Source organism: Diplodia seriata (genome assembly GCF_021436955.1).
Source record: "Diplodia seriata strain FDS-637 chromosome Unknown scaffold_12, whole genome shotgun sequence".
Classification (NCBI taxonomy): Eukaryota; Fungi; Ascomycota; class Dothideomycetes; order Botryosphaeriales; family Botryosphaeriaceae; genus Diplodia; species Diplodia seriata.
The window spans coordinates 41096-68829 of NW_027117319.1; the positions used below are offsets into that span (position 1 = coordinate 41096).

General features: G+C 56.5%; 6 protein-coding genes across 6 annotated transcripts; 3 read left to right on the forward strand and 3 right to left on the reverse strand.

Annotated features, from left to right (window-relative positions):
• Positions 1-201: 201 nt before the first annotated feature.
• On the reverse strand, positions 202-3215 carry SLS55_010182 (uncharacterized protein; the record flags this gene model as incomplete). The annotated part of the gene is made up of 2 exons (XM_066781571.1): positions 202-204; positions 324-3215. The coding sequence occupies 2 exons, from the start codon at positions 3213-3215 to the stop codon at positions 202-204; spliced, it is 2895 nt and encodes a 964-aa protein (XP_066627854.1).
• Positions 3216-4558: 1343 nt separating this feature from the next.
• Positions 4559-5515, forward strand: SLS55_010183 (uncharacterized protein; the record flags this gene model as incomplete). The annotated part of the gene is made up of 1 exon (XM_066781572.1): positions 4559-5515. The coding sequence occupies one exon, from the start codon at positions 4559-4561 to the stop codon at positions 5513-5515; it is 957 nt and encodes a 318-aa protein (XP_066627855.1).
• Positions 5516-11943: 6428 nt separating this feature from the next.
• On the reverse strand, positions 11944-12660 carry SLS55_010184 (uncharacterized protein; the record flags this gene model as incomplete). Its single annotated transcript, XM_066781573.1, has 1 exon — positions 11944-12660. One exon carries the CDS (start codon positions 12658-12660, stop codon positions 11944-11946), a length of 717 nt encoding a protein of 238 aa, XP_066627856.1.
• Positions 12661-13904: 1244 nt separating this feature from the next.
• Positions 13905-17435, reverse strand: SLS55_010185 (uncharacterized protein; the record flags this gene model as incomplete). Its single annotated transcript, XM_066781574.1, has 1 exon — positions 13905-17435. The coding sequence occupies one exon, from the start codon at positions 17433-17435 to the stop codon at positions 13905-13907; it is 3531 nt and encodes a 1176-aa protein (XP_066627857.1).
• Positions 17436-20539: 3104 nt separating this feature from the next.
• Positions 20540-23412, forward strand: SLS55_010186 (uncharacterized protein; the record flags this gene model as incomplete). Its single annotated transcript, XM_066781575.1, has 3 exons — positions 20540-20682; positions 20865-21009; positions 21175-23412. 3 exons carry the CDS (start codon positions 20540-20542, stop codon positions 23410-23412), a joined length of 2526 nt encoding a protein of 841 aa, XP_066627858.1.
• Positions 23413-25638: 2226 nt separating this feature from the next.
• Positions 25639-27150, forward strand: SLS55_010187 (uncharacterized protein; the record flags this gene model as incomplete). The annotated part of the gene is made up of 4 exons (XM_066781576.1): positions 25639-25813; positions 26003-26247; positions 26309-26762; positions 26825-27150. 4 exons carry the CDS (start codon positions 25639-25641, stop codon positions 27148-27150), a joined length of 1200 nt encoding a protein of 399 aa, XP_066627859.1.
• Between the last annotated feature and the right edge of the window lie 584 nt (positions 27151-27734).

Here is a 27734-nt window from a genome sequence, read left to right on the forward strand (position 1 = left end):
CGTCTCTTCATGCATATCACAGCCGAGACACCGGTGCATGCAGAACTTACTTTCCTCACATTGATGACCTTTCAGTGGAATTCCGAGAGCCATCCGTATTGAAAACCCAGCATTAACATTAGCATCAAGTACATTACGCATTACAGCCGATGTGCCCACAGGCGCTCGTGTCCAAGTTCTTACACCCCTTCCCTCACGCTTCTACTCCACCCAAGCCCAGCGCACCACGCTTCCAATCGTTCCTCAGTCTCGAGTGTGACTGCACGAAACACGTTAGCATCACATCCACTCGTCTCCCAACCCCACAGATCGAATCCACTTACCACATGAAAGCTGACCCTCCTCATCTTCTCCGCCTCCCAAGCCCGATCCCTCGACAGGATATCCACGATCTCACCCCTCCCGGCCCTCTCGGCCACGGCAAACGCATTCGCCCACCCCTCCCACGCCACCTCCTCGGGCGCCGGCCCCTCCGCATACGGATCCGCCCCGCGCTCGACCAGCAGCCTCGCGACCTCGGCCTCGCCGCCCCGACACGCCGCCCGCAGCGCCGCCGCACCGTCCTCGCCCGCCGCATCCACCACGCCGCGCGCGAGCAGCATCCGCGCCTTGGCCGCGCCGTCGAACACGCCGCCGGCGCACACACGCTCCAGCACGTTGCCGGCGCCGTGTCCGTGTCCGTGTGCGATCGTGCCCGGTGCGATGGCGGCCAGGACGGCGTCGAGGGTCTGCAAGTTCATAACGGCGACTTGTCCCTCCAACCCGCGCCAGAACCGCGCCGTTAGGGGTGCTGAGTGCCCGGCTAGCGTGGCCAGGGTTGCTAAGTGCCTTGCTGATGGCGCGGGCGCGCGGCGGTGCGTCTGCGCGACGTTCCAGAGGGCTTCGTCGAGCGCCGCTGCTGCCGCTGCCGCGTGGTCGTTGTTGCCGTCGTCCTGCAGCAGCAGCGCGACGAGCTCGGCGTGGCCGCCGCGCGCAGCGAGGCGGAGGAGAAGACCGTGTTGGGCGGGAGGGAGGCGGATGCCGTGTGAGTGGAATAGCTGGGCCGCCTCTACCAGGCCGTCTTCGCAGGCCGTCGCCAGCGCGGGCGTCCAGTAGGCGATGCCGACGGTCGCGCACGCGGGGTGCGCGAGGAGGGTGGCGAGGACGGCGAGGTTGTTGTTGTTGTCGGCGGTTGTCGTTGTCGTCAGCAGCGTCTGCGGGAGCGCGGGGCCCGCGAGGGTCGGGTCGGCGCCGGCCGAGAGGAGGAGGTCGACGAGGGCGGGGGACTGGGAGGTCGTGCAGGCGAGTGTGAGGGGGAGTCCCGAGGAGGTGTTTGGGTCGGCGCCGCCGGAGAGGAGGGCGGCGGCGATGGCGGTGGGGTTGTTGTTGGGTGCGGTGGCGCAGGCGTGGACGAGGGCGGCGGTGCAGTCGTCCGCGGATGGCGGTGGCTGCGCTTTGAGCAGCGCGGAGACGGTCAGACGCAGCCCGGCCTGGGTTGCGAGCGAGAGCGGCGTCTGGAAGGGCGACGATTCGGCAGCCGCTGCCGCCAACAGAGCGCGTGTCTTTTCGTCCGCGACAAACGCCACCACATCGTCGACGACAACCTCCTCCACGCCCTCGTCCGACCGCGCAAACGCCGGCCAATGCCTCGCCGCATACCCCGCGAACGGGAACGCCCTCGCCACAACCTCCCACGGCACCGCCGCAGCGTTACGCCACCACACGCCCGCCACGGCGGCCAGGTACGCCATGCACACGCGCGCCATCTCGGCCTTGGCTGCGCCCTCCGCAAACGCGTCGCTGTACCCATCCGCCGCGGGCGGGTCCGACAGGAGGTACTCCCTCACCGAGCCGTGCGCGACGTGGACACGCCCTTCATCATCCCCGCGCACCTCCAGCAGCCGCGGACACAGCCCCGCGATCAGATCGGCGACGTCCTTGACCCGGTCCTGCGCGTCGAACGCGGGCTCCATGTCCAGCGACACGGCCAGCGCGTCCGTCGCCTCGGCGGCCGTCAGCGGGGCGGCGGACTCGGAGTAGAGGGCGAAGCGCAGGAGGCGGATCACGGAGCGGCGGTGGGCGGTCGGGACGGCGCTGAGGAGGCGGGCGTGTGTGTCGGCGAGGTTGGCGGGCAGCGTCGAGAGGGTGCGCTTGAAGAGGCGCAGCGTGGCCGACTGGGCGAGGGCGTCGAGGTGGTGCGGCACGAGCTGGACGATTCCGTCGGCGCGCTTGACGATGGTGTCGACGACGTCCTTGCGGAAGTCGGCGTCGGAGAGGTCGCGCTGCTGGGTCGAGAAGGCGAACGCGTCTGCACCGCTCCGATGCTGCCACCGTCCGAACCGCGCGTCGTTGCTCAGCGCCCACTGCGCCACCGCTTTGATGTCGTCCGACATGGCCGCCGCGTCGAGCGCGATCCTCTGCGACCCGTGGCGGCGCATCAGCTCTCCGAAGCAGGGCTCCTCCGCCGGCTCCGCGTGCCTGCTCGACACGCACAGCCGCATGCCGCCCTTCTTCTTCCGCATCACCCCGTCCAGCCACTGCACCACCGCGGCCCGCTCCGCGCACTCGTCGATCCCGTCGACCACGACGTCCAACGGGCCCTCCATCCCCACGATCGCGTCCTCCACGACCCGGGCAAACTTCTCCTCCCCCTCCCCCTCCTCACCGCACGACGACGGAACCGCCACCACCCCTCCCGCCGCGTCCCCTCCTCCCTCCTCGCACACCACCAGCTGCCCGACGAACCCTTTCAGCATCGCCTCCAACCCGTTCGTCTCGCGAGCGTCGGTGCCGTCGAAGAGGTAGAAGAGGCACGGTCGTCTCTGTGCTGCTGCTGCTGCCGATTGACGCTGGCTGCGCAGGTGCTGCACCAGCGTGGATGCGAGCACCGTCTTGCCGCTGCCCGTCGGGCCGTGCAGCCAGAGAAGCGTCTCCCATGCGGAGAACTGAGGGGTGCCGAGCAGCCAGGACCCGGTCGTGCCGATGCGGTGGCGGAGGGCGGCGGCGAGGCGCGCGGAGGCGGTGGGGGGAGTGCTGGGGCGGGCGGTGGGCTGGGCGGTGGAAGTGATGGTGATGGGGGCGGTGATGGGTTCTTGCTGGGGGTTGGAAGAGTGGTTGATGGGAGCAGCAGCCACCACCGTGGCGGGGAGACCACCGGCCGGCGTCGTCCTGGTAGCGGCGGCAATCGTCTCCGTCGTCGTGGAGGGGACGACGGCGACGAAGTCCTTGATCAGCATTGCGGCTGGGTGTTGCTTGTTTTCTGCTGGGCAAACGAAAGTGGTTGAAAGAAACGAGAGAGTGTTTGCTGCTGTCTTTCCACTCTCCTCGCGCTTCTTAGATATAATCGCGGAATAGGGGCTCGCGTCGCCGCCGGATTATCGCGCCTGACGACATCGCGCATGCCGTGCATGACTATCGTGGAGTTCGCTGGTGACGTGGCAGCGCGGACATCCGAGCACACGGGCCACGCTTAGCTTTCGTGATCGTGGTGTGGTGTGGAGCTTTTCGCTGCGCGATGAACTGCTGCAGGGTGGCCTGGGCGGGGCGGCCGATGCTGACCGCGCTCGCCGTGATTCGTCCGGGTGGGCACGCTGTTGGTGTGGGGTGGGTGGTGTGGAGTCTGCGCTGGTTGTACGTTTTCTGGGGATGGTGGTGGGGAGCTCGAGCCATTTTTTGGGAAAATTCACTCGACCCGTTCGGGACCTGGGTGGAACCGATTGCCGTGTCTGGAACGTGGCATGGCGTCGTCGATGATCTGTTTTTGGATTTTGCGGCTGATCGGTTCCCGCTGTGTTTATTTTATCTGGTGCTTCCACCCAGTTTTTTTGACTCGCTGATGGGTGGCTTCGCCAGAAAGAATGGGATTGCCCTTTGATGTGTGGGAGCAATTGGATACGCCGTCTCCGCAGTACGCTCGCTGTTCGATGAGACGACCGACCCATCCTTGGATCAAGCATGTCTGCTGTCTTGGATCGACATGACTTCAACCGCTCGATTGGTACAGGTCTGGGAAATTGAGAAGGGCTCCATCTTCATGGTCATCTGAGGCTTCCCAACGGGCACAACTCTTGGTGTTACTTTCACGGCTCGCGCGTCGCTAAGGAGTGGATTCGGTGCTGGTTACCGGGTGGACGTCAAGCAGTCACGTGCAGCACGTGAGAGCAAGACCGTCATGAGTCCACCGCGGCTGTTCAACTCAAAACCCTTCGACCGCCCGCTTCCCTCTTTTCCCTTTTCCCCTTTCTCTTCACCACACTCGTTACCCCACTCGTTACCCCAGCTTTCAATTCATCTCAACCACATTCATACCAGACCAGCAAAGGTCGTCACAGTATGTACTCTGGAAGGGCTACGAGCAGAGCACCTGTCCTTCCTCATGGCCCTTCCTCACGTCGCCAGCCTCACTTTGACTTCTTCACCTTTTCTTCCTCACCTGCCCAAGCTCAGCTCTCCCCGCTCACTTGCTCCACTCTCACTTGCTCCACTCTCACTTCCCTCGACTGCTCATCCTCACCTCACTTTGCTCTCGTGACTACTTACTACACCAGGTCACTCATTTCACTCGAACCACTCTTCAATCATGTTCTTCACGGCATTCCTATGGGCGCTTCTCGCCGCCACCTTCGTCAAGTCCGGCCTGGCCGACCTGCTCAGGCCTGAGATCGACACGGTCTTCGCCGATGGCCTCGGACCTCTCGACCAGCCCCTCGTCGACAACCTCCCGCTGACCAGCTACACACTCAACCAATGGGCGCCGGGCTGGATTCCAGCCGACTGCAAGGCCATGATCGAGGGCCAGAACATGTCCGCCACGGAGATGACGGTGTGGAGCGTCACGTACGCCGACTGCGTCGACCCGTGGGTCATGTGCCAGCACCCTTCGGCGGAGCTCAACCTCACCGCGATGATCGACCTGTTCGGGCGGCTGCCGGTCAAGATGCGCAGCATGATACGGCACCTGGCGGCGATCCCGGGCAACGCGTGGGCGTACAACAGCGGCGACAACCTGCTCTTCAGCGGCACGACCGGGCGCATCAGCGTCTTCGCGCACGAGGTCGGCCACAGCATGGACTACCACGGCTACTTCAACGACACCCGCGGCCAGTTCTCCCTCTCGTCGCTGTGGCTCGACAACTTCGAAAAGGACTCGGGCGTCGCCGACTACTACGCCAACACCGACCAGGGCGAGAACCACTCCCAGGAGGTCGTCGTCGCCCTCTTCGACGCAAACGTGCCCGGCGGCCTCGGCTCCGTCACCGGCAACTGGTCCGCCATCCTCCACCAGTACGCCACCATCCAGGGCTTCGTCGGCGACGGAGGCGACACCCTCACCCCCGGCGGCGCGTGCAGTCATCGCCACAACAACAGCGCCGCCGTCCCCATGACGACCGAAGATGCCGCACAGGGCCCGCCGCCGGATGTCGAGCTCACTGGCCCGGTGCACGTGTATGCCTTCAAGCCCATGGAGCCTGTTGCCAATGCGACGGTCGTGAAGGAGGATGGCGTGGCTGCCCCGATGGTGGTCAAGGTTTTCTGAGGGAGATGGCTGGCTGGTGTGGAGTGCTGTCGTCAGGTTTCTTTTCTTTCATTCTTTTCTCCCATTCTTTTGAAGAGGGCCTGCTACTGCTCTCGGCTTGAGCGGGACGACTTCATCATTCTTTGCGAATCATGGAATTAAGCAGATGATAGCAACAATGGTTTTGGTCATCAAGTGAAGGCGCGGCTGCAGTGTCCTTGGTCAAGGAGTATTATCAGGCGCTGGCGTACAAGCCAAATCAACTCGTGGCCATCCTATTTGCTGTATATATCGGTATGGATAACTGCCACTGCTCAGCCTTCGAATAACGCGGCTCGACGTCCGGCACTACATCAGGACCGTAATTGGTACGGGCAGTGTCGGCCATCGTAGATGCTTGCACCAGTCTCGGCGTGCAGTGTGCTGTGGCGGGGTGCGGGGAGTAAGGCTGGCGTGATTACGCTGCAGAGACGGCCGACCGGTAAGGTGCTGCGTCCTGTTGGGGTGCCGGTAGATGACTGCATTTCTGGCGGCTGAAGTTTGCTGCGTCTCGCGTTTTCTTCCCTATTTAGGATGGCATAAGAGAATAGAACCTTTGCCGTAGGAGCGTTTATCAGACCTTTTCCGTTTTAACCAGTCGGAATCGAGGTACGAGGAGAGTAGACTCGTCTGATATTTAGTGATGCGAGCGTAGAAAAAACCACAGGGTTGCTGTGTGGACTTTCGCAGATAGTGGCGGGCTGCCCCGCGTCGCAATGAGAGTTTTGTCGGGGCCATTGGTTCACACAGAATTTTTATCGGCTGTGGCTTCGCTCCGAATGCTAAATGCGGGGTTGGATGCGTCTCTGCCTGGCATTGCATGGCAGTAAGACGTGCACTACGCATGAGAGCTGTGATGCAAGAGATCGCCGGTGTACCATTGACTTAATGCGCAAGGCTGACTGTCAGGTGCATCAATGCTTCCATCTACTCACGGCGGCCCCGCGATCGGGGAGCAAGCATTGGCCGCGTATTCGCAGCTGCGCACTATTGCTGTGCCATTCTCTTAGATATTCGCTTGCATCACCCGTCAGGCGAGCCCTCACTCGCGCAGAGGACATGTTATCTCCAGGCTTATGATGTGTTTAAGGTGCTTACCAAAAGATGATAGAGAAAAGTGCTAACAACGTCTTATTTGATTTTGCAGCCAACCTCCCGTAATATACACCAAATCAAAAGTCTGCGTGGTCGGGGTAATATTGCCAACCCCGAGAGAGACGATTTGTTGCTATATATAAGCACTTGTTGACCATTATCTATCCTCCTTACGGTTTTGGTATCTTGCAGGGAGCAAGAAAAGAGGGTACCTTGACCCTCCGCTGCTTCGTAAGCAACTGCATATGCGACTTGCGGCAGTGGTAGCCCATAGTTGCCATAATCAACTGGGGAGGCTCGTTCCGCAAGTAGGCCTGGACTCTTTGCATGACGTGGCAACATTATCAAGGAAGAAAAGGTGCCTTATAGGACGACTCCTCCGCTAGTTGGAATAAAAGCGGACATTCCCGGCGCATGCTGACAGCATATGAGAGCAGTGTCATTGAAGCCAAGTGAAGGCTGAGCTGAATCATGCACGAGTTCGAGAATGCGTATGAAGACATGGGTCGGTATCCCTGTTTGACCGGCAAGTATGATAGCGAAGCAATCTATTGATGGGTGGCAAAAGTTGTGCGGAGAAAAGAGGGGTCATGCTCGTTTCAGCCGACCACCCAGATGGCCAACCAAACTGAAGCATTTTTTCTGTCTGTGAAGAGTGAGAGCGCCACAAGATGAATTTCGCATGCCTGGTATGAGTCACCATGCCCGACTGACAAACCACCTCCGCAATCTTTGAGTTCCTTGAGGCTGAGGCCGTAAATACTTAAAAGCCTACCCCTCGGCCTATGCTTATCCCTCATCCTTCTCCAACTTATTCTTTACTTCCGATCAATGTACTCTCACTCCCATGTCTCGCTACCTGCCACTATTGCCGCTCTACTGGCCAAGGGGATGGAGGTCATTGAACACATCTGAGACCGCTGGCGTTGACCCGTCCAATGAAAGAGATGTGCCCGCCTTACCAAGTAGCCCGAGCTCGAATGCACAAGAAGCCTCCACAAGCGCAGTAAACACACCCTAGCCCTCTTATTTGGACCCTTTGGCCCTTCTGACCTTAGATTAGATCACGCCTACATCGGGTCTCACCATTCCCAACAGACCTTTGATCTCACCATTGTTTGAGCGTCTTCCTAAGGAGCATCAAGGTATGATATACCCGGAACGGTCATTGAATAGAAACTTATCGATATTCCAGACTGGGTCCAGTCGTTTTCGAATGTCGAACTCGACGTCGTAGAGCACGACAAAGACTCCATTCCGGACAGACCACAGAGTTGTGACTGGATCCTTGAGCACCCAAAATACCAAAAATGGGAGAAGGGGGAATACCACGATCCTCAGCTTCTATGCATCGAAGGCTATCCCGGATCCGGAAAGTCGACACTGATGCACTTCCTCTACAATGCGAAATTTACCTTCGCACGCCAACAGGCTGAGAATACCTCCTGGGAACAGCAAGGCTTCCAGACACAGCCCAAAGGCAAGAGCCGCGTGCAAGAGCTTGGAACCTACCCTTCCGTCGTGGCTGCGTACTTCATTCCTCGTAACGGCTCGAAACTACAGAGGTCGATTGCAGGGATTCTCTGCTCGTTGATCCGCCAAGTCTGCCTCCAGCGCCCAGATCTAGTCAGGGAAATCATGAGTCAAGGTGGGATTTTCCAGCGGGAGTCATGGACGGACTCAGATCATGACGAAACCGATTTGACAAGCATCATGGGACGTTTGTTGGACTGCCACAGGAAGATTGCGAATTTGTCGCTGCCAGTTCCGACAGAGAAACTTTACATTCTTGTGGACGGGTTTCACGAGCTGGATTCCGAGAAAGCAAAACAGTTGGCCGGAAACTTTCAACAATGGTGCTCTCATGCGCCCAACAATCTCCACCGTCGGCATTTGCGAATTTGCATTTCTCGAAGACACTATCCAATCACCACTTGGACCAATGATTACCATTGGACATCTCCATCTGTGCTTTGCATGGAAGATCCGGCTGCACCTGACGTCCACAGCGACTCGGGATTCTTTGAAGCCTTACACGAACGCTACGCCAAGGTTGTCGTTGACTTGACAACAGCAAGTACTCATCTCTTCCAATGGACTTGCTTCGCTAGCCGACCACTGGAGTATGTGGAGATACGAGACGCATTGATGTCCGCCTCCAAGAAATCCAATGGGGAAAACATTCTCGATATCTACAAAGAGTTGTCAGAGAGAGAAACGGTCGTTGAACTGTCAAGAGGCCTAGCCAGCATGGACGAAGATTGCTATGTGCGTCTTGTTCATCCGTCCGTGAAACAGTTTCTCGTGCAAGAAGGCTTCACAATCATGGATCAATCTTTGCGGACATTCACCGTGGCCAGATGCCATGAGCATCTTGCGGTGGAATGTGATCGATACCTTACAGAGGTGCAGAAGTCTTTTCCGGACGACGATGTACGGGCGCTTCCCTTTCAGACTGGCTGGCAACTTCCAGACGGACGCAAACTTGATTTTTTTCGATACGCCGTAGAAAATCTGGACTTCCACATGGCAGCTACGCGGCTCTACGCCCAGCACGCGTACATGAAAGAATTGAGCTTATTCTTCGTCAGAAAAGGACTTCGCCAGCTTCATCAACAAGCTAGTGCAAATGGGGGCCCTAGAAGCGTTTTCGCGAAAGCTTACGGCAAAATTCTTGAGGCCTATCTAAGGAAGGTTTCGGAAGATGGCACGGAAAGAGAGGACGAACGCGAAACGAGATTGGTCAGATCTATCTGGAGAGATCATCAATACTTTCTCCATGGCCCACAATCCGTTTGGATGATGCATGTCCAGATGGTTCTCTCGTCCATCGTGGCCGGTGAAGAAGGAGATGCTTCAATGCCATTGAACGACCTCGCCAGGATCCGCGCTGAGGAAGTTCAGAGGTTTACCCGAGACCATATGGAAGCCAAACGTAATGACTTGGAAGAAAGTATTCGAACTCATGCTCACAGAGTATCCATCTTCACCGAGGAAAACGAGATGACAGGGCGGGAAGTTATCTCTAATGAACGAGACATTATACGATATCAGGCTCATCAAAGATATCGTGAAGGCTTGGGTTCAGAGTCTTTCCAACATCGTGGAGTCATATATCACGTTATCTTTGACTTCCCCATGCAACCCTTCCCTGATCTTGAAGCATCTACTTCAATCCTGGAATCACAAGGACCATACGACGAGTTCACTCTCAATCTCAAGTTCTTGTCTTTACCCAGCATCATTCGAGAGGTGCTTCAAAAGAGCCCGCAGGATCAAATTGGCTTGTCATCCACAAATGACAAATCGTTTTCTAACAGGGCAAAAGGGGTCATCGAGGATGGCACAGGGTGGGAGTGGGACTGGTGGCCACTAAACCAGAGAGTGCCCGATGCAAAAGATGGCGAAATGCGCTTGGAGTGGAAGGTGAGCATTCGGTCAAATGGTGTGCATTATTGTTGTTAACATCTCGTAGCAGTTTGGTCAACCGATATACCACTTAGTCGCACAGGAGGATGCCACCAACCTCATGCACCTTCTGAAATCGGGATGTGACCTTACGAAGGACATTCCTCTCACAGGTAATACTTGAACAGATAATTCCACAGTAACATGGAAACGGACGTCAGATTGACAATCCTTAGAACTTCCTAGAACAACTGAAGATAATGGAAGGGTTGAGGAGGAGCCTCTGCCGAGTAGGCAGAATGACGAAAGCCACGATAGCACGGAAGCGTCTGACCCGGAGCCACCAAAGTCGCCCCATCCTGACACCCCCACTAATCCTGGTCCGCCAATTTCTGCATGGGTCATGTTCGGTATTCTTAAAAGTCGTCGGCCGAGAAGCACCGGGGTCAGAGCTCCAAGTCGAAGAATAGTCACAGTAGAGTCCATCAGAACACTGGGAGCTAATGGTACTGCCTACATTGACTCGCTGCAATTTATAGCCGAGTTGAAGAAGAAAGAAAAGAAGAGCACGTGGTTCTTCATGCGATGGGTCTCCATATTTTGGTTTACCTCTTGGACCTACGCCATGGTAAGCCTTGACTTATGGTACCTACCTCTGACTTTGCTAATCAGGTTGAAGTTCGATATAGACAACATCCAGGGGACCTATTCTACAGAGAAGATTCTCCCGGAGACTACGGAAGAACAGTCGAAGTATGTTTGCCTTTCCAGTTGCGATCCATCGGAGAAAACAGCGGCTGAATGGCATAATTGCCTTCGAGTCTGCGCAAACAAGTGTGTATGGAGACATCTTCACAAGTGCAAGGCCCTTCGCCAGGATTACAATGTTCTACAACACATTCCGATGAAAAAGAGCGTTTATAACACCGCAGAGGTTCCGGTATATGGCATTGAGCCGACGTACTCACCTTCAATTGCGATGTTAGCTGGGTATCATATCCTTTTCATTTCCCTAGGCTCTGCGTTTTTGATTGCTTGGTTGGCAACTCACAAAGGTGAGTGGGCAATTGCGTCTGGTCCGCTATTCGTCATTTTTGGGCTCATGACCATCGGTTGGGCTTTTTGCGGAGGGCGAGCCTTAGTCGCTGGAAAAAAGTAGATGATTGGGACTTGAACAGTCTATTTGAGTTTCAATTTTATCCTTTGTGATCTTGAGATGCACATGTGTTCTGTTCCGCATGATGGTGCGCCATCAGGCCAGCTGATATGCACCCCCCCTTTTTTTTAAGGCGGCATCATTCGTGCGTCTTCGTCCCGTAGATCATCTTCACAGGGCATCCGGTCAGCAAACCGCCCCGTCCTCTCCCCGAACATAATAAAAGCCAGCCCCGCACACTTACCTCAAACAGATCCTCCACATTCCATCCCCACCTCGCCCACCATCTCGCACGTCTCAGACGCGCACTCGCATTGCTTCAACTCTCTCAACATATCCGTCAGCATCGCAACTGTACCACGACAAGACTCCGGCTCAAACCTTACTTGGGAGTTGTCCCATTGGCGAAAATGTCGGCGCGTGAGGGATGGACCTCCAGAGTGATTACAATTCGGAGATTCAAGGACCTTCCAGTGAGATATTACCCGCAGTGGATGCCTAACCAGACCTCATCGCGGTCGCTATCGATCAGTCTGGACTCTGTATGATGATGATGGTCCAATGTCTGCGGATACATATAGGGGTGCGGGGTAGCGGGCTGAAGATGGTACTACTTATTGGAATGAGATCAGTGTTTCGGAGAGGAACTAAATAGCTTCGTTACATAATATTATTCCCAACAGAAAGACTATAGACATTTTCCCATTCATATACACATCGTGCCGAGTCCTTCATATCTCATTATCAAACATTACAAAACCGCCATCACATCCGCCACACAAGCCCTCTCCTCCAACCCGTCGTAGCTCGGTCCACCATCCGCGCACTCAGGCACCAGCTCAATCGGCGTGCACTCCTGATAGTCGGCGCCCGTGGTGTAAACCGGATCGGTCCCGTACTCTCCCACATCGATCCAATACAGTGTCGCCCACTCGCGATACAGCCCCGAGCACGCCGCAAACGTGCCATTCGCGCCGGGCTTATACAGATACGGCACGCCATCCCCGTCCGCGACGTCCAGCACCTCCTCCTTCGGCACGTTGATGTACCGCACCGCGGCCATCTCCACACCGTCCATGGGGTAGTCCCGCGAACCCGTCAACGCGGTGATGCCGAACGGCGTCACCTCGCCCGCGTTGTTGGGCGCGTCGGTCCGGATGTGCGCGCCGCCTGTGCTGTTCGCGGAGGATGGTTGTTGTTGCTGTTGGTGGTAGAAGATGTCGCCGCCGCGGCTCGGCGATGAGGTCGCGTTGATCAGCACGCCCCACATGTAGTCGGGCGGCAGCCGGGTCGGGACGCCGAGGCGCTGCACTTCGAGCGCCCAGCCGTCGACGGGCGGTGTTGTGGCGTTTTTGGGGCCGGTGACGCGGGCGCGGAGGCGGTAGTGGAGCGAGGAGTCGGCTGCGCCGGGGGTTGGGAGGAGGGCGAGGAGGCCGATGGCCAGAGTGGTGAGTGTGGAGGACATCATTGTGCGGTGATGGGAAGCTTGGAGGTGCTGGTGCGGCGGAGGGCGTGGTTGTAGGGTGGTTAAGTAAGAGCTTTTGTCGATTGCGGTGTGGGGAACGGAAAGGATTGCTGCCAAGGAGTGACATCGCCCGACGCTATACGAGGTGGATCTTCTGGTAGCCTGATGATGACGGGGATTGGGCTCGGCGACAGAAGCTTAGCATGTTAATAATGTAGCTTCGCTCCTGCATAAAATCGCGTGATATTGACACCGAGCCATTCCGGCATCCTGCGTAAAAGAGAACTGCTTGCTTTCCATTTATGTTGATGGAAAGTAAAAAGAAGGTCCGGGTAAACGGCGAGTCTAAAGGATTTAGGCTGCCGAATACCGCCGAGCCTGGTGGCTGTCAATACGAGCTGGCCATGACGTCAGTGGGAGTGACGTGTTTCCAAGGCCCCTGGAAAGCCTCAAAATTCTTTACGCCAGCAAGTGGTTGCAGCGGAAACCATTGTGCGGATCGAGCTTATTTTACCATTGATATTTTCCTCCGAGGGACGCTGCGAATTCTCCGGCCTGCTCTTCCGGGAAGCATTCGAGAAAAAACCCGAGTCCATGAAGGTGGTGGCGCGCTTAGCTACGTATCACGCTGTCTTTGGGGGCTTGTGCCGGTCGATGCCGTCACGAGGGGCATGGTCGAGCCTGCTGAGCTTCTGCTGGCTCGAGACATATGTGGATACACACGCGATAGACGTGATAGAAGGGCTGTACTTCGCGAGAATGTTGGTCTGATAGTGCTATTATATATCGACGGCGACCTGACCGCAGCTATCTCCTTTTACTGGTAGAAAAACACATAGGTGGTGGGTACGATACGCTGATGAAATGATACGCCGGGTAAGTGCGGCGTGCGGAGGTTCTGATTGGCTCCTTCAGTGTACGCACGGGAACATTGAGCATTGTCATCGCCGAGGCATCTTGCTCCTTCCATCAATAGTCTCTTGCATATTAAATGGACTGTTCCGCAGAATAGTATCTCTATTGCAAGTAAGTCGAGAGGTTAATTGGAGGTTTGGGTCGAACTTTGCCTTGAACACCAACTCCAGCGGACGGTTGTCGCAGCTGAATCCTTCGCGAAAGCCAAGCACTTCGAGGATTCTTCTGCCTTTCTATACCCTCCCTGATCTACATTTGAAACCAGCGTACTAAATCAAACGATGGCGTGAGATCCGGAGTTACCCGAACAATAAGATCCCCCCTTCTCTCTCCTACGCACCGTCAAAGACCAAAAGGCTCTGAACACGCACCTCCCCAAACCCCTGCCGACGCAACACCTCCCTCCCCCGATGCACCGGAAACTCGGCCACAACCAGCACACCCACGACGCCCTCGGGCCCCACGCCCGCCTCCCCCAGCAGCCTCAGCACCGCCCCCAGCGTCTCCCCGGACGCCAGCACATCGTCCACCACGACCACGCGCGCACGCTCGGGCAACACATCCCTCTCCATCTCGATCTCCTCCTCCCCCTCACCGCCGGACGCCGCCGCCAACGACGAGATATGCGACCGCGGCTTGGCGACGGCGACGGTCGGCGGCGGCAGCTTGCCGGCGTCGCGCACCAGCACCACAGGCACATGCACCCGCAGCGCCAACGCCGACGCGTAGACCCAGCCGCCGGCCTCGCAGCACACGACGGCGTCGACGTCTGACCAGGCGCAGGTGCCGGCGAAGTGCGTTTGCAGCAGGGATGTGGCGAGGGCGAGTCCGCCCGCCTGCTGCGCGATGCCGAGGACGTGTCGGAACGCGATATTGCCCGGGGCGTGCAGGTGGTCGGGCGGGACGGCGCGGACCATGGTGGCCAGGCGCTGCAGGTCGGCGTGGGCGAAGGGGAGGAGGCGGTGCGAGGCGAAGGCTGTTGCTGCCGCGGCACCGGCGGCGTCGTTGGCGAAGATGAGGGTGGGGGCGTGGGTTGGGGTTGATGGCGGGGTGGATGGCGTGCTGGTGTTGTTGGAGTCACTGTAGACGCGGCGGGCGAGCCGCGTCTGCGCGTCGGCGCGCACGTAGACTTCGAGGAGCCGCCGGTCTGGCACTAGGTGCGAGTAGGCGGCGACGGGCGCCTCGTCCCGCATCCCGGTGATGAGTAGCACGTCTACGTCGTCGGCGGCGTGGACGATGTCCAGGAAGTGCTCCTCCGGCAGCTGCGGGCGTTGGCGCGCCTGCTCCTGGTAGAATGCCGTCAGTGCTGGTCGGTGGTGCTCCTTGTAAGCACGGTTCTCCAGCAGAAGGCTGAGGTCGGCGCCCGTGGCGGCTGCGTACTCGCGCTTGACGGCTTCGCTGATGCTGACTACACGCGCCGTGACGCCCTGGGCGACAAAGGCCGATAGCCAGACGTCGGCGCAGTAGTCCTTGCCCGCGCCGCTTTCGCCCGTGACGAGGATGACGAGCTTTTGCTCCATCGCCGCGGGCGCTTGTGGTAGCAGCGGACAGGCGTATGCCAGCACATTCTGCGGGTCCATGCGGTGTTTGAGTCGGGCCAGGCGCGACGCATTTGGTCCAAACGCCCTGGCGGCAAGCACGGCGTCTCTGGGATCGGGTCCAAGATCGGCGCCGTAGGCCCCGCTGCTGTACATCAACAGATCCCCGGCGACGCTGTACACCCACTGCACCGCGGCTCGGGCGGCTTCGGTGTCGCCGTCCTGGTCGCGTGGCCAGATGCCAGTGATGACGCAGGCAAAGTCCCAGTCTCGACAGCCGAATGCGGTGGCGTCGGAGGCGACGTCACTGATCGCTTCGCCGCCTTGGAGGAGGTGGAGGTAGCAGAGCGGAGAGGGACGCGTCGAGATGGCCGATATCAGGCGCGAGGCGATGGCGGCGGAGCCGATGCGGGAGAGGAAGACGCAGCGTTTGAATGAGGACGTCTTGCCGCCGCCGTGCCCGCCGTGCATCCCGGACATGTACATCTCGGCGTCGAACAGGCCGACGCTGTCGACGATTTTGCAACTGTCTTCCAGGCCCCAGAGAGCACTTGCGAGCGTGCTGGACGCAGGTGTTGCAATGACGTCCCCCTCAGTCGTGGAGGATTCAAACATAGTCACACCCAACCGCATCTCGCCATCATCCCAATACAAAAACGCGTCCGCCGAACAGTCCCGGTCCAGCCTCTTCGCGACACCATCAAACTCCTCCAACCTCCTTTCCACTTCACCCCCGTCCCCCAGCGGGACGATCCAATTTCTCACCCCCCACACCGGCGCCTTCCACGCCCTAAAAACCACACTCACCACGACCCCAAAATTCGTCCCAGCCCCCTTGATCGCCCACATCCACTCGTCCTCGTCCGCCGGCCTCACCCCGCCCTCCGGCCAGCACTCCCGCGGCACGCGCCCAACACACAGCACCGCGCCGTCACTCACACTCACCACCACCGCCCCAACAACGGCGTCGCACGCAAGCCCACGGCCCCTCGCCAGGTGCCCCACGCCGCCCTGCAGCCACAACCCAGCGCCGACGCCCGGCCGCGCACCCAAAGGCACCGCGACGCCCGCCTTCAGCGCCTCGCGAACAATATCACCCGTCGTGCAGCCGGCGCCGGCGACGACGAGGTGCTGGGCGTCGGCGACTCCCGCTTCTGTTCTTCCTCCATCGCCCATCGCATCCTCCGCTGCTGCTGCCGCCGCGCGGACGACACGCACGCCCCCCAACGCACCCATATCGACGGCCACGACGCCAGACCGCACGCAGTGCCCGCCGTGCCCGCCGCCGACGACCGTCAGCGGTACGCCGTGCCGCAGAGCCCAGCGGACGCAGTGTTGGACGTCGCGGATCGACGACGGTCGGAGCATCGCGGCGGGGCGGTGTTGGCGGGCTTCGGGGTTCTTGAGCGTTCGAGGTACGGATGGGACCTGTGCGAGGAGGATGGGGAGCGCGGTGGATGCGGCCGCGGTGAAGGCGGTCATGGTGGAGGAGGCGGTGAAGAGGAGGTGGTGGCCGGCGGCTTCGTGGCGGGCCAGGGCGCGGCATGTTTTGCGCCAGGAGGTGAGGGTGGCGGGGGTGTCCGGGTTGGTGGGTTGTGGGGCGAAGCCGGCGATGAAGGGGGCGAAGGTGTCGAGGGCGGTGTTGGTGTTGGGGATGCGGATGGCGCTGGTGGGGAAGGTTGCTGTGCGGTGGCAGAGCAGGCCGTCGAGGTCGTCGTGCAGGGCGTCGTTGGCGCGGTGGAAGACGATGACGAGGCTTTCTTGGGGTGGGAGGTGCGAGATGAGCATGGATAGCGCTTGTGCGATGAAGCGGTGTTTGGGGGACATGCCGTACATGCTGTGGCAGAATAGGATGATGTCGTATTTGTCGTCGGCGGCGCCACTGGTGCTTTTGTTGTCATCGTTCAGGGTGAATGGAATGCGACGGATGTCTGCTAAATCTTTTAGACATGGCAGTGTTGGCTCGCCTGTCTCGGCCGTAGAGCAAAGCCATTCTTCTAGCCTTGCGGCAAACAAGCCGTTGGGCTCGAATGCCGTGTATCGGCTGATCTTCCGTCTCAAATGGCCGGGGAGATGGCCAAGTACACTCTTCGGACCGGGGCCAATTTCCAGTACTGAGATGTGGTCACGGCAGTTGAAAAGGGGTGCCAGCAGCTGGGATAGCTGAGGGATGATGAAGTCTTGGTACGTCGCCCATCCCGGGCCTTGAACCAACATGTCAAAGCTATCACTGTACTGTATGTCCGACAACGGCTGCTGAGAAGCTGCCTCCGTTGCCGCGGCCTCTTGCCTGAGGGTCTGCTTTAGGGAATCAAGGGTGGCCATTTCATGGGTGTATGAGTAGCCTGCACTAGTGATGGTGATGATGGTAGATGTGGGCCTCGTCGAGGGTAACAGGCGTACACTGAAGCAGCAGGATTGGCGGGCCGGGTGAAATATGCAATGCGGTGACACAGCAAAGTGCGGGGTGTATTACCTGTTGACTCCCTGCATGTTGTCGCAGCTGCTGCTCGTAGCCCTATTTTATACGAGCGTATGGATGGGCGAATCGGAAGCAGACAAGGTCGTCAACAATCAAACATGTTTGTAAGTATTTGTTGCTTTAACCAAACAGGCAAACGATCTAAGGAACAATCCTGAGCCAAACCCTCCCACTCCATTTAGATGCAATCCGGGTACGCCAATTAGGCCGTTCATACTCGTACAATCCTATCATCGCTTCTGAGGCTGGCCATTCAACAAAAGACGTGGACTGAAGAATATGAGACATTCGAGGCCCCACGGGAAGCTCATCATGGAGGACACAACACATGAAGCCTATGACAAACAACACACACTAAAGTGCTCTCTGGATGGTGGTCGAGTAATGAGGACCATCAACCACGCACGGTATGGACTGACCTTGATTTGTGTAGGTGAAGGGTTAGAATTAAAATCCAAACGAGGTTCTTCAGAGGACTCGGCTTGCAACTCATAAACGGCGAAAATGGTGAATATCACATCTTGAACTTCTTTTTAAGCTGAACTTGCAATTTGTAAGCGTCGCGCCTAGAGATATTCAACGACTTCCAACAGCAGTGATCACTCCATCTCTTACGGTGCTCAATATGTCTTCCTGCCTCCGCTTCTTTAACCTCCCTCGGAGCGGTGCACTAGACCATGACCAAACTCCTATTTCTGCACTGCCGTTAAAGAAAGAATGTGCTGAAGAACCCCAATTTGAGTACCCGGAGTCTCATCGCCCGGCTGAGATCTTTTCTGAAGCACAATAAGTTCTGCGGTAACCCATTCGTTGAGCCATCTTTTCTCCAGTTCGTCTAGCCTATGTTCAGGCACCTCGTATCTATTGCCATTCATGGTGTGTGGTAAGTGCCAAATGTACTCTTGCGTGTTTCCTAATGTCTGGCGTTGAGCACCTTTGAGTGAATTGCATGACCCTATGGACACATTTCGCAACAGGCCGTCCACGGTGAGATGGATCTTTTCTTTTGAGCCGTCTCCCACTGGTGAGATTACCTTGAATGTAGGTAACCGAAAGTGACGGCATGGCTTCCGGGCTTTTGACCCTCCCAATAAGTAGATATTTTTCCACGAATCTTGAACTTGAAACTTTCTTGCTGCTATCTTCTTAGTATATACTATGGACTAACAGCCGGTGGTGATCACTTACACAATTCATGAGGCACTTTCCAGCTAGAAGTTGGCGGGTCGTTGTACCAGAGCTTCGTAGTGTCGAAGTCCAAGAATTTTGCGAGCCTCGCCATCATCCATATCAGCGCAATGTGTGCTAGGAACTCCTCTTTTCTGCCACCACCTATGTCGCTGTGGTAGCCTGCGAACCAGCATTGCTCCATAGAGTGCTGATCCGGTCGAGGTGGGTGTCTCCAGACAATCGGAAGGAAGTGGCGGCGGTGTTCATGGAGAGCAATTGCGTGGAAAGCTTGGTCGATGTTGTCATTTGGTTTGGAGTTGACAATCTTCATGAGAGCTGATACTCGCTGGGGAATCGGTGCGATCATGGGAAAACCTAGGGAGCTGACTGTATCCCATACGGCACAAACTTGAATACGAACATTCGCTCGTCTCTGGGCTCTGGCGAGAGAGACACCTGTCATATTTTTCCCTTCTTTCCACAGTTTGAAGAGATCCTCCAGGTGGACCAATGCTTTGCTGGTAAGGAGTCCAGCATCTTGGATGAATTGAGCGACACACCTTACCGTGTACGCCCCTCTCGAGTAGCCAATCAGACATATCATGTCACGATCGGATTCATACTCTTTACAGATATACCTGTAGGCGTCTTGGATGTTTTCATAGATGCCTAGAGGAACTTTATTAGGTTCTGTAGTGCAAGGAGTCATTTCTAACAAACCTGCTCCAACGGCTCGAGCTATGCGTTGATTCCATCCACTCGTTCCAATCCCAGGTTGAAGATATTTCACCTGTCGGATGCCGTGATTATCCTCAGTTTTGATGCAGGCGAGAATCCTTTGTACGTTGGAGGGAGGACGACGAGAATCCTTTCCCGTACCATCGCAGCAAACGATGATTTTCTTTTCCCAGGGACCAATGGCAATGGAGAGAACGTGGTCTAGACTTTCTTCTGAGTCCGTAGCCATCTCTCAAACTCTCTCAAAGAGACGAAGGGTCATGATAATGATGGGCTGAGGCTCAATGGGAATTTCGTCAAGTTTGAAGGAGAGGTAAAGTTTGGTGGAAGGCGTGCGATGGACGAAGTGAATAAGTAATCTCTGCATTCTCACAGTTTACAGCGACTAGTGTCGAATATATGTTGATCATCGATCCCGAGGCATTCCTGCGTTGTGATGCATGACATCATGCAACTGGATTATTGCATCGCAAGAGCCAGGGTGAGGCGGAAGAGTCTGGACTGTTTGTGTATGCTGATGCTTCTCATTGCATTCTGCATGCAGCTTACATACATCAGCTTACGGGATCAAGAAAGGTGGAGTTGCTGCCTGGGCCATTCCAGCAACGAATGGGATCCGACGATGTAGCTGGCTATGCATGCAAGCTTACAATCGGAATGCCTACTTCAAGTGATGACCGCAGGACAGTTGATTGTAGCCTTATCGCCGAGGTATTTTCGCTACATATTTCCTTTCCGGTGGCGTGACGTGGCACCCTCCATGCGGATGCCGATTCGTACTACCTACATCTCGGGCGTCAATGGCCAATCCACTGCAGCTCCAGGAGCCAATAATAGCGACAGGCTGGCAACGATTTATTCCCGCCAATCATGTAGAAAGAGCTCGGTTTTATCCTTTGCTCTTAATATTGGTCTCATCGCGTATTTTCTCACGGTCTTTGCTTGTACGACGACTTGCGCATCGTCGAGGTATCATGCCAAAACCGTCGTCGGAACTTTCACCAAAGGCTGTCAACTGACACGAGTCCACTCATCAACAATGAGCGGTCACATCCGTAGATGGATCCATCGTGTTCGAGGCGAGAATACCGAGTCGCCAATAGAGTTGCCCACGGAGTCGCTCCCCGAAAACCGCGACCCTCATTTGGAACTCCTCTACAACCCAGACGAACCTGTTGCAGAGTAAGTTAGCCGCCACCATTCAATATCTTACTTGGCTTGTACTTAACTGGCATAATACTGATACTGTCTATTCTATTGAGTATCATATTCGTTGATGATCTTATCAACAATCGAAAGAAGGCATGGATGGGGAACACTTTCAGGGAATCATGGCCTCCCACAACGCGACCGCCTGAGATTAGCGACGTCCGGCTGTTGGAGTTCAAATACCATGCCCGTGTAGCCAGTATGTCCGACATAGTCTCGAAGAGGAATATCGAGCTGCACGCGGCAAATCTACTCGAACAAATTACCACGCATCGGCCGAAGGAAACCCCCACATACCCTGTAGGTTGTGCCTTCTACAGACTCTTTAATTTTCTGTGCTTATATAAATAGGAAACCCTACCAATCATCTTGATTGCACATGGTTTCGGCGGACTTATATGTGAAGCTGTAAGCTACTCCCGCCGACCCAAGTTTTAAGAAATACAGCTAACAAATCTACCTTAGGCTCTTACTGTCGCGGACAACGAACGGAGTAGCATACTTCACTCGATCAAGGGTATCATCCTTCTGAATACTCCTCACTATCGCGCAGGTATCGCCGAATGGGCCACGATGTCGGCACAGTCCATTGGGCTCGTGAAGAAAGTAAAGCAAAAGGTGTGGGAAGGCCTAAAAGAACAGTTTGATGGAATTGTGAGCATTCAGGATGCATTCCGCGAATTACTCATGATGCGAAACAAGGGTGATGGGGGTGGAATTATCTGGGTAACCAGCTGTTTCGAGCTACAGATTGACCCTGCGCAAGAGACGGTTAGTAGAGCCATCTCGCAGCGTACATCAAGGCAACGGGTTACTGACCAGCTCCAGATGATATCTCCTGAATGGGCAATTTTACCGGACTTCAAAGCCTTCGGTATCCGCAGGGATCGGTTCCCGAAAGAGCCAAGTCGTTCGAACGACCGGGAACACCAGCTTCTTACTGACGAAATTCTCGGATGGCTATGGAAACTGACCGACACAAGAAACCACTTGCTCTTGGATGAAGCAGCAAAGAACGGACGGGAAGCTGAGGTCGAGAAGCTACTGCAGAGGGTCATCGACGTCAACCAGGGATCTGCTCTGCAAATTGCCTCCAGAGAGGGACATGAGAACATTGTTCAAATGCTGCTGAACAAGGGTGCCGAAATTGGCAAAGAGGATGCTCTTCTGGCTGCATCGGAACGAGGACACCAGCGGGTGGTTCAGGCGCTACTCGAAAATGATCCCGGAATCGATAAAAGTGGCGACTCTCTGGCGCGTGCCGCAAAGAACGGAGACGACAAGGTGGTTGAAGCTTTGTTTAACGCCAGGACCAAAATTTCCCCAATTCCAAGAGAACCACTCGATGAACGGACCCCATGGGCGCAGGCTGCGTGGAATCTGACGCATGGCATGAGTGTCAGAGACGCCGGATATCGTGCGCTCTTGGAAGCCTCGCAAGAAGGACATGAAAAGGTTGTTCAGACTCTACTCAAGATTGAGCCTTTGCTCGACAAAGATCCTGCTTTCGAGATCGCCACGAAGAAAGGACACGAGAAGGTCGTCAAGGCACTGCTCAAACTTGGGCCTTCACTGAGACAGGATCGTGCTCTCGAAATTGCCGCAAACGAGGGACACGAGAAAGTAGTCAAGGTGCTACTCTCGTTTCAGCCTTCACTGAGCAAACATCATGCTCTCGAAATTGCCGCGAACGAGGGACACGAGAAGGTAGTGAAGGTGCTACTCTCGTTTGAGCCTTCACTTAACAAAAGTGATGCTCTGGAGGTTGCTACGGAGAATGGGCACGAGAATGTGGTTCGAACACTACGAGAGATTGATCCTTCTCTCTATCGAATTCGTGCTCTTAGTATTGCCTTGGGAAAAGAGGATAAGAGTATACTTCACGCACTACTCGACAAGGACGATGAAATCTACACACCCCTACCTCTCCAGGCAGCTTCACTAGAGAGAAACTATATGGAAGTCCAGGAGCTCCTTCAGAATGGCGCTGATGTCAATGGTCGGGCCGGATACTACGGTACTGCACTCCATGTTGCTTCAGACCACGGATTCGAGAACATAGTCCAGCTACTACTAGACCATGGTGCCGATGTCAACTCCGAGGGTTACTTCCCCAGCCCCTACATCAGAACGCACAGGGAAGAAGGTGTGACGCCTCTCTACATTGCTTCCTGCAAAGGATACGAAAATGTGGTCAACATTTTGGTCGACAAAGGGGCCAACGTCAATGCAGAAGGAGGACATCACGGTAGCGCTCTACGGGCTGCTTCATCTGAAGGACACGAAAAGGTGGTCGACATTCTGATCGATAGAGGCGCAGAGGGACGGAGTCTCACTTCCGCTCTTTATGCTGCTTCGTGGGAGGGACACGATAGAGTTGTTCAAAAGCTACTACTACAGGAGGGCATAGAAATCAATGCTAGGGATGGTGTATATGGAAGCGCTCTCGAGGCCGCCTCATACAGAGGACACGACAGCATTGTTCAGCTACTGATCGACAAAGGCGTTGACGTGAACAAGGGAAGACCCCTCCGATGGGCTGCGAAACACGGGTATACGAAAATTGTCCAGATGCTACTCGAGAGCGGCGCGAGAAATGAGTCTGGTTATGCTCTCGATGAGGCTTTGGTGGCAAATCACATGGAAATAGCTCAGCTACTACGCGATTATGGCGTCGAGCGGAAATGGGCTATACGGGTATGATGATATTGTCTGAAAAGACTATGCAACGCTTGGAGATGCTTTTACCTCACCTCCCTGACCGCTGGCGCGGAATTCGGACAACTTCAAATTCCTTCATACCACGCTGACCCAGCCGCAGAAAGGAAGAGCAAGGGGAAGAAAGAGAGGAGTTGCTGTGGCAGAAGCCTTTGGTGTCCACTTTGGGGGCACTCAGTATGTGATGGAAACAATGACGCTGGACGTGTTCTGGTGACGTGGCCATGCCGGCAGAATGACATGAGTAACCCGCACCGGTTTTCTTTTACAATTGGCTGTTTTTTCAATGCTTAAAGTTTCGTATGCAGTTCAACATCATGGCGCCGCAAATGTCGTATTTTTGGAATTTTTGTGTTGGAGGGACTCGTGGCTGAACCGATGTATTTACAGAGGGAAAAGGCTGATGGGTTAATCAATGCGGCTATTAACTCCAAACGCACTCCTCGCCCGCCGCCGGCGGCTGCACTAACGGCCTCCCATCTGCCCTATGAACAATGCTGGACCCACCACTCCCCCAACGCTTTCGCATAAGCAAAGACCTCCAGCCGATCTTTGCCCAGATTCTGCGGCGTCAGGATTTGCGTGCACACGACCACGAGGCACGCGCGCTCCATCGTCAGGACCTGCAAGAACCACAGGGTGGCCTCGGGCGTGATGTAGTACGGCCACTGCTGGGGTGTGGGGGTGGGGGTGGGAAAGTGAATTGAGTTGGACAAAAGTCCAGTGGGCAGGGGGAAGAGATGGGGTATTGCCATTCCTGGGCGATGTATATCGAGCCGTTGTGTCGCTCGCTGTAGCCGAGAACTACAAAAGTGCCGGCTTCCCTGACGGGGCGCGGATGCGGTCCATCTCGGCAGACTCCCGCTCGAGCGAGTTCCGGAAGTACTCGTTCATTGCGCAGCATTGTCGGCGGGCGAGTGGGCCCAGATGCTTCTACCACATCGAAGGAATTAGCTTTGGGGCAATAAGAGGAGAGTATGGAGAAGAGATACCAAGGATACCCGGGAAAGATGGCCTCTGGGAAGCCGAGCACGTTGGCGCCTTTCTCTGACACCTCCTGGATGATGGATATGACCTTGTCAGCTCCACCATGAAGGACAAGCCAGAAGATTGGCAGAGCGGGTACGGCCCGCTCGAGACTTTCGCCGATGCCCGGCTGGAATGCTCGTGTATCCAGTCAGGTGGGTCAAAGAGGAGTAACGTCATTGTAGTTTGCGGCTTCTGATTCCTGCTGCGCATTGCTCTCAGTCCACGCGCCAGATCTGGTCTGTCGAGACTGAACGAGGGCGAGAAGCCATGTTCATCCAGATGTTGGCGTTTCGCTCCATCTTCACCCTTCTCTGGACATCTTCACCCTGATATAAGTACACCCAATATTGTTAAAAGCACCTTGACGGGAGCCATTGGCTCTTGTAGTTTTCCTTTGTATGCTGTCCAACTAAGCACTTTTCGATGGCCGGCTTTTTATTTGTTGGCTGGAGGAATGGCGCAGCAACACATGTCGGAACAGCGGATTGCGCAGATCTGGATGGGCTTTTCCATCGACATGGAATGCGATGTAGTCCTGGCGTTTGCACTATCCACACTCACATTAGGAACAAGGGGTGAGACGGCCAAGGGCCACCGACATGAATGATGAGGGGACGATGGCAGTTGCCAGTGAAATATGGCTTAATTTTTGTGAAACGAGGGATTCAATACAGTGTAATCGGCGATCACATATAAGTGAAGTGATAGCGGCTGATATCCGATTGGAGCGTAAGCCGGAGTGCCCGTCTTTACTCGAAGAAGCGTGCATAATTTGGGGGCCGAACGCGTGGACTTGGCGGTGGGGGCCAAAACTGCCTTGACTTTGGCACCACCACACAGGGGCCTTCTTGCGGTACTACATACGGACCTACTATTATTGGACACACGTGCAGCGCGAGCCCAAGCCGCACGGCAGAATCCGGCGTTCTGTGTTGCACTGTGGAGCGCGCAGCGCATCAACGTCCGACGCCAGGCTGACAGTGCGCCAATCCCAACTCCACGCGCGACAATCACTGCCTTTTGAGACCCATGGAGCGGAGTCACAACAAGGTGCAAAACCGCAACCGAGCGATCCCTGCAATCCTTCCAACCCAGGGACCCCGATAATATTGCCGCAGTCTCCCGCCGACCTGCTCAGCCTTTTCTCCTCCGCGACCGGCCCACCGCCCTAAGTCAACCACAATGGCGGCCTCCATGGGGAAACAGCACTACAGCAGCGTCCCGTCGGACCACTACCACCAGGACTACAGCACCCTCGAGGTCGACGAGAGCGCCAACCTGCCCGAAGTCAAGCCCGCGCCCGACAGGAACCAGCTGCCCGAGGCCGTCAACACCACGGGGAAGGAGCTCGCGCCCGGTGCAACACAGGCAGATGGCCGAGCAGCAGGAGGAAGAATATGCGGCGTGCGCCGGCGGACGTTCTGGATCGGACTGGCCATCGCACTCGCCATCATCATCGGCGTGGCCGTGGGCGCCGGCGTCGGCGCGACGAGACGGAACTCATCGTCGTCCTCCTCCTCATCGTCCTCCAACAGCGGCGGCGCAGCAACCGGCATCGCATCGAATTCCAAACTCGCGGCCAGCAACTACACGGACGCGTCGGGCGTCGAGCACTCGCAGGTGTACTACCAGAACGCCAGCACGCTGCAGATCTGGATGGCGGACTGGGACAGCGCGGCGGGCAGCTGGAGCCGCAGCCTGGTGCAAGCTTCGAACAACGACACGGCGGTGAATCCGCGCAACGGCACCGCCATCGCCGCCGCCAACTACTGGACAGAGGCCGGCGACAACGTACGTCGAAACACCATCCCCTCTCTCCCCCCAAAACGCTTTGCTGACGCGGAACTCCCAGACCACCGACTTCCGCTGCCTCTTCATCGACGACTCCCTCTACGTGCGCTTCCTGTGGGCGGCGAACCGCAGCGCCGCGGCGGGCGGGTGGCAGCTGTCGTCGCAGCAAGACGGCGTGATGCAGGCCGGCGCCAACTCGTCGCTGGCCGAGTACGTGCCCGGGTGCAACGTGACGCAGGGCTGCAACAGCGCCGACTTCACGCTGTACGAGAGCGGCACGAACAACGCGATGCTGTTCTACCCCTTCGGCGACGGCGACGGCGCCGTCACGGGGAAGCTCGCCGTCTCCGGGCTGACGGCGCGCAAAGGGAGCGCCATGGCCGTGGCACCGATCCCGAGGGTGGAGGCGCGGAGTGTCGCGTATCCGCGCGTCGGGGTGTATTTGGTTGATGACGAGGGCTATTTGGCGGAGGCGTATGGCGGGTATGATTTGGACTGGGAGGATACGGATTTGAGTGAGTCGGAGTCTTACCTTTTTCGAAGCAGTGCGGCGGACTGACTGACGTGCGTTCCACAGGCACATCCGTCCCGGTCACCGTGGACGAAGGTGGCCAGATTGCGGCCATGTCGCAGTACCGCCTTGACGACTACAACCTGCAGATCCTGATTACGAAAGCGGACGGCGGCGTGAAGATGGCGTACATGAACGGCGACTCTTGGGGCGAGAATAACGCCGTCGAGGGCATGGAGGACGTTGTGGCCCTGTCGCCCATCGCGGCGAATCAGCTGGGTCGCGTGTATGCGTTTGAGGATGCGGGGAACGGGACGCAGCTGGTTGAGTGGACTCGGGTGACGGGGACGATTCCGAGGTTTGAGCGCGTGGGCGTCGTGGAGAGCGGGTAGACTGGGATGATAGTGCATGGTAATGCGGTAATGCGAATCTTCTAATGCGTGCATCCGTGCTTGATTTGTTAATAGCGACTCAGGAGGTGAGGTGGGCGTAGCAGCAACGCTAAGGTCTTACTAAGAAAAGATACGTTTCCTCAAGCGCTAAGCTTTTTCAAGCTTCATGTACATATTGCGTTATAGCCCGTCGGGATTAAGGCGGTCGTTTATCTCCAGCTCACCGGCAAAAAGACGGACTTTAGTTTAAGCCACCTGCAAGCGTAGCCGCTGCGCTAACCAGGCGGAGTGTCTTACCAAAAAGCAAGTAAAGGTAGGCTAGGCAGCAGTGTGGGGGCGCATCCGCCACGTATCCGCTGCTGCACCATATCTCGCAGATATATGGGTAGTGATTGGCGATCTGAGGAGAGCTGGACTTTGTCAAACGTATCAGAAACCCTCGCTCGTCTACACTGTACAGTAATAGGCCAGTGTCTGAGGGAAGCGGCCAAGCAGTTGATTGGTGGATTTGAGTGTGTCATGTGAACGCCTCGTGGACCGAGGCGCAGCGTGGATTGGTCCGGCATGATACACAGCCATAGACT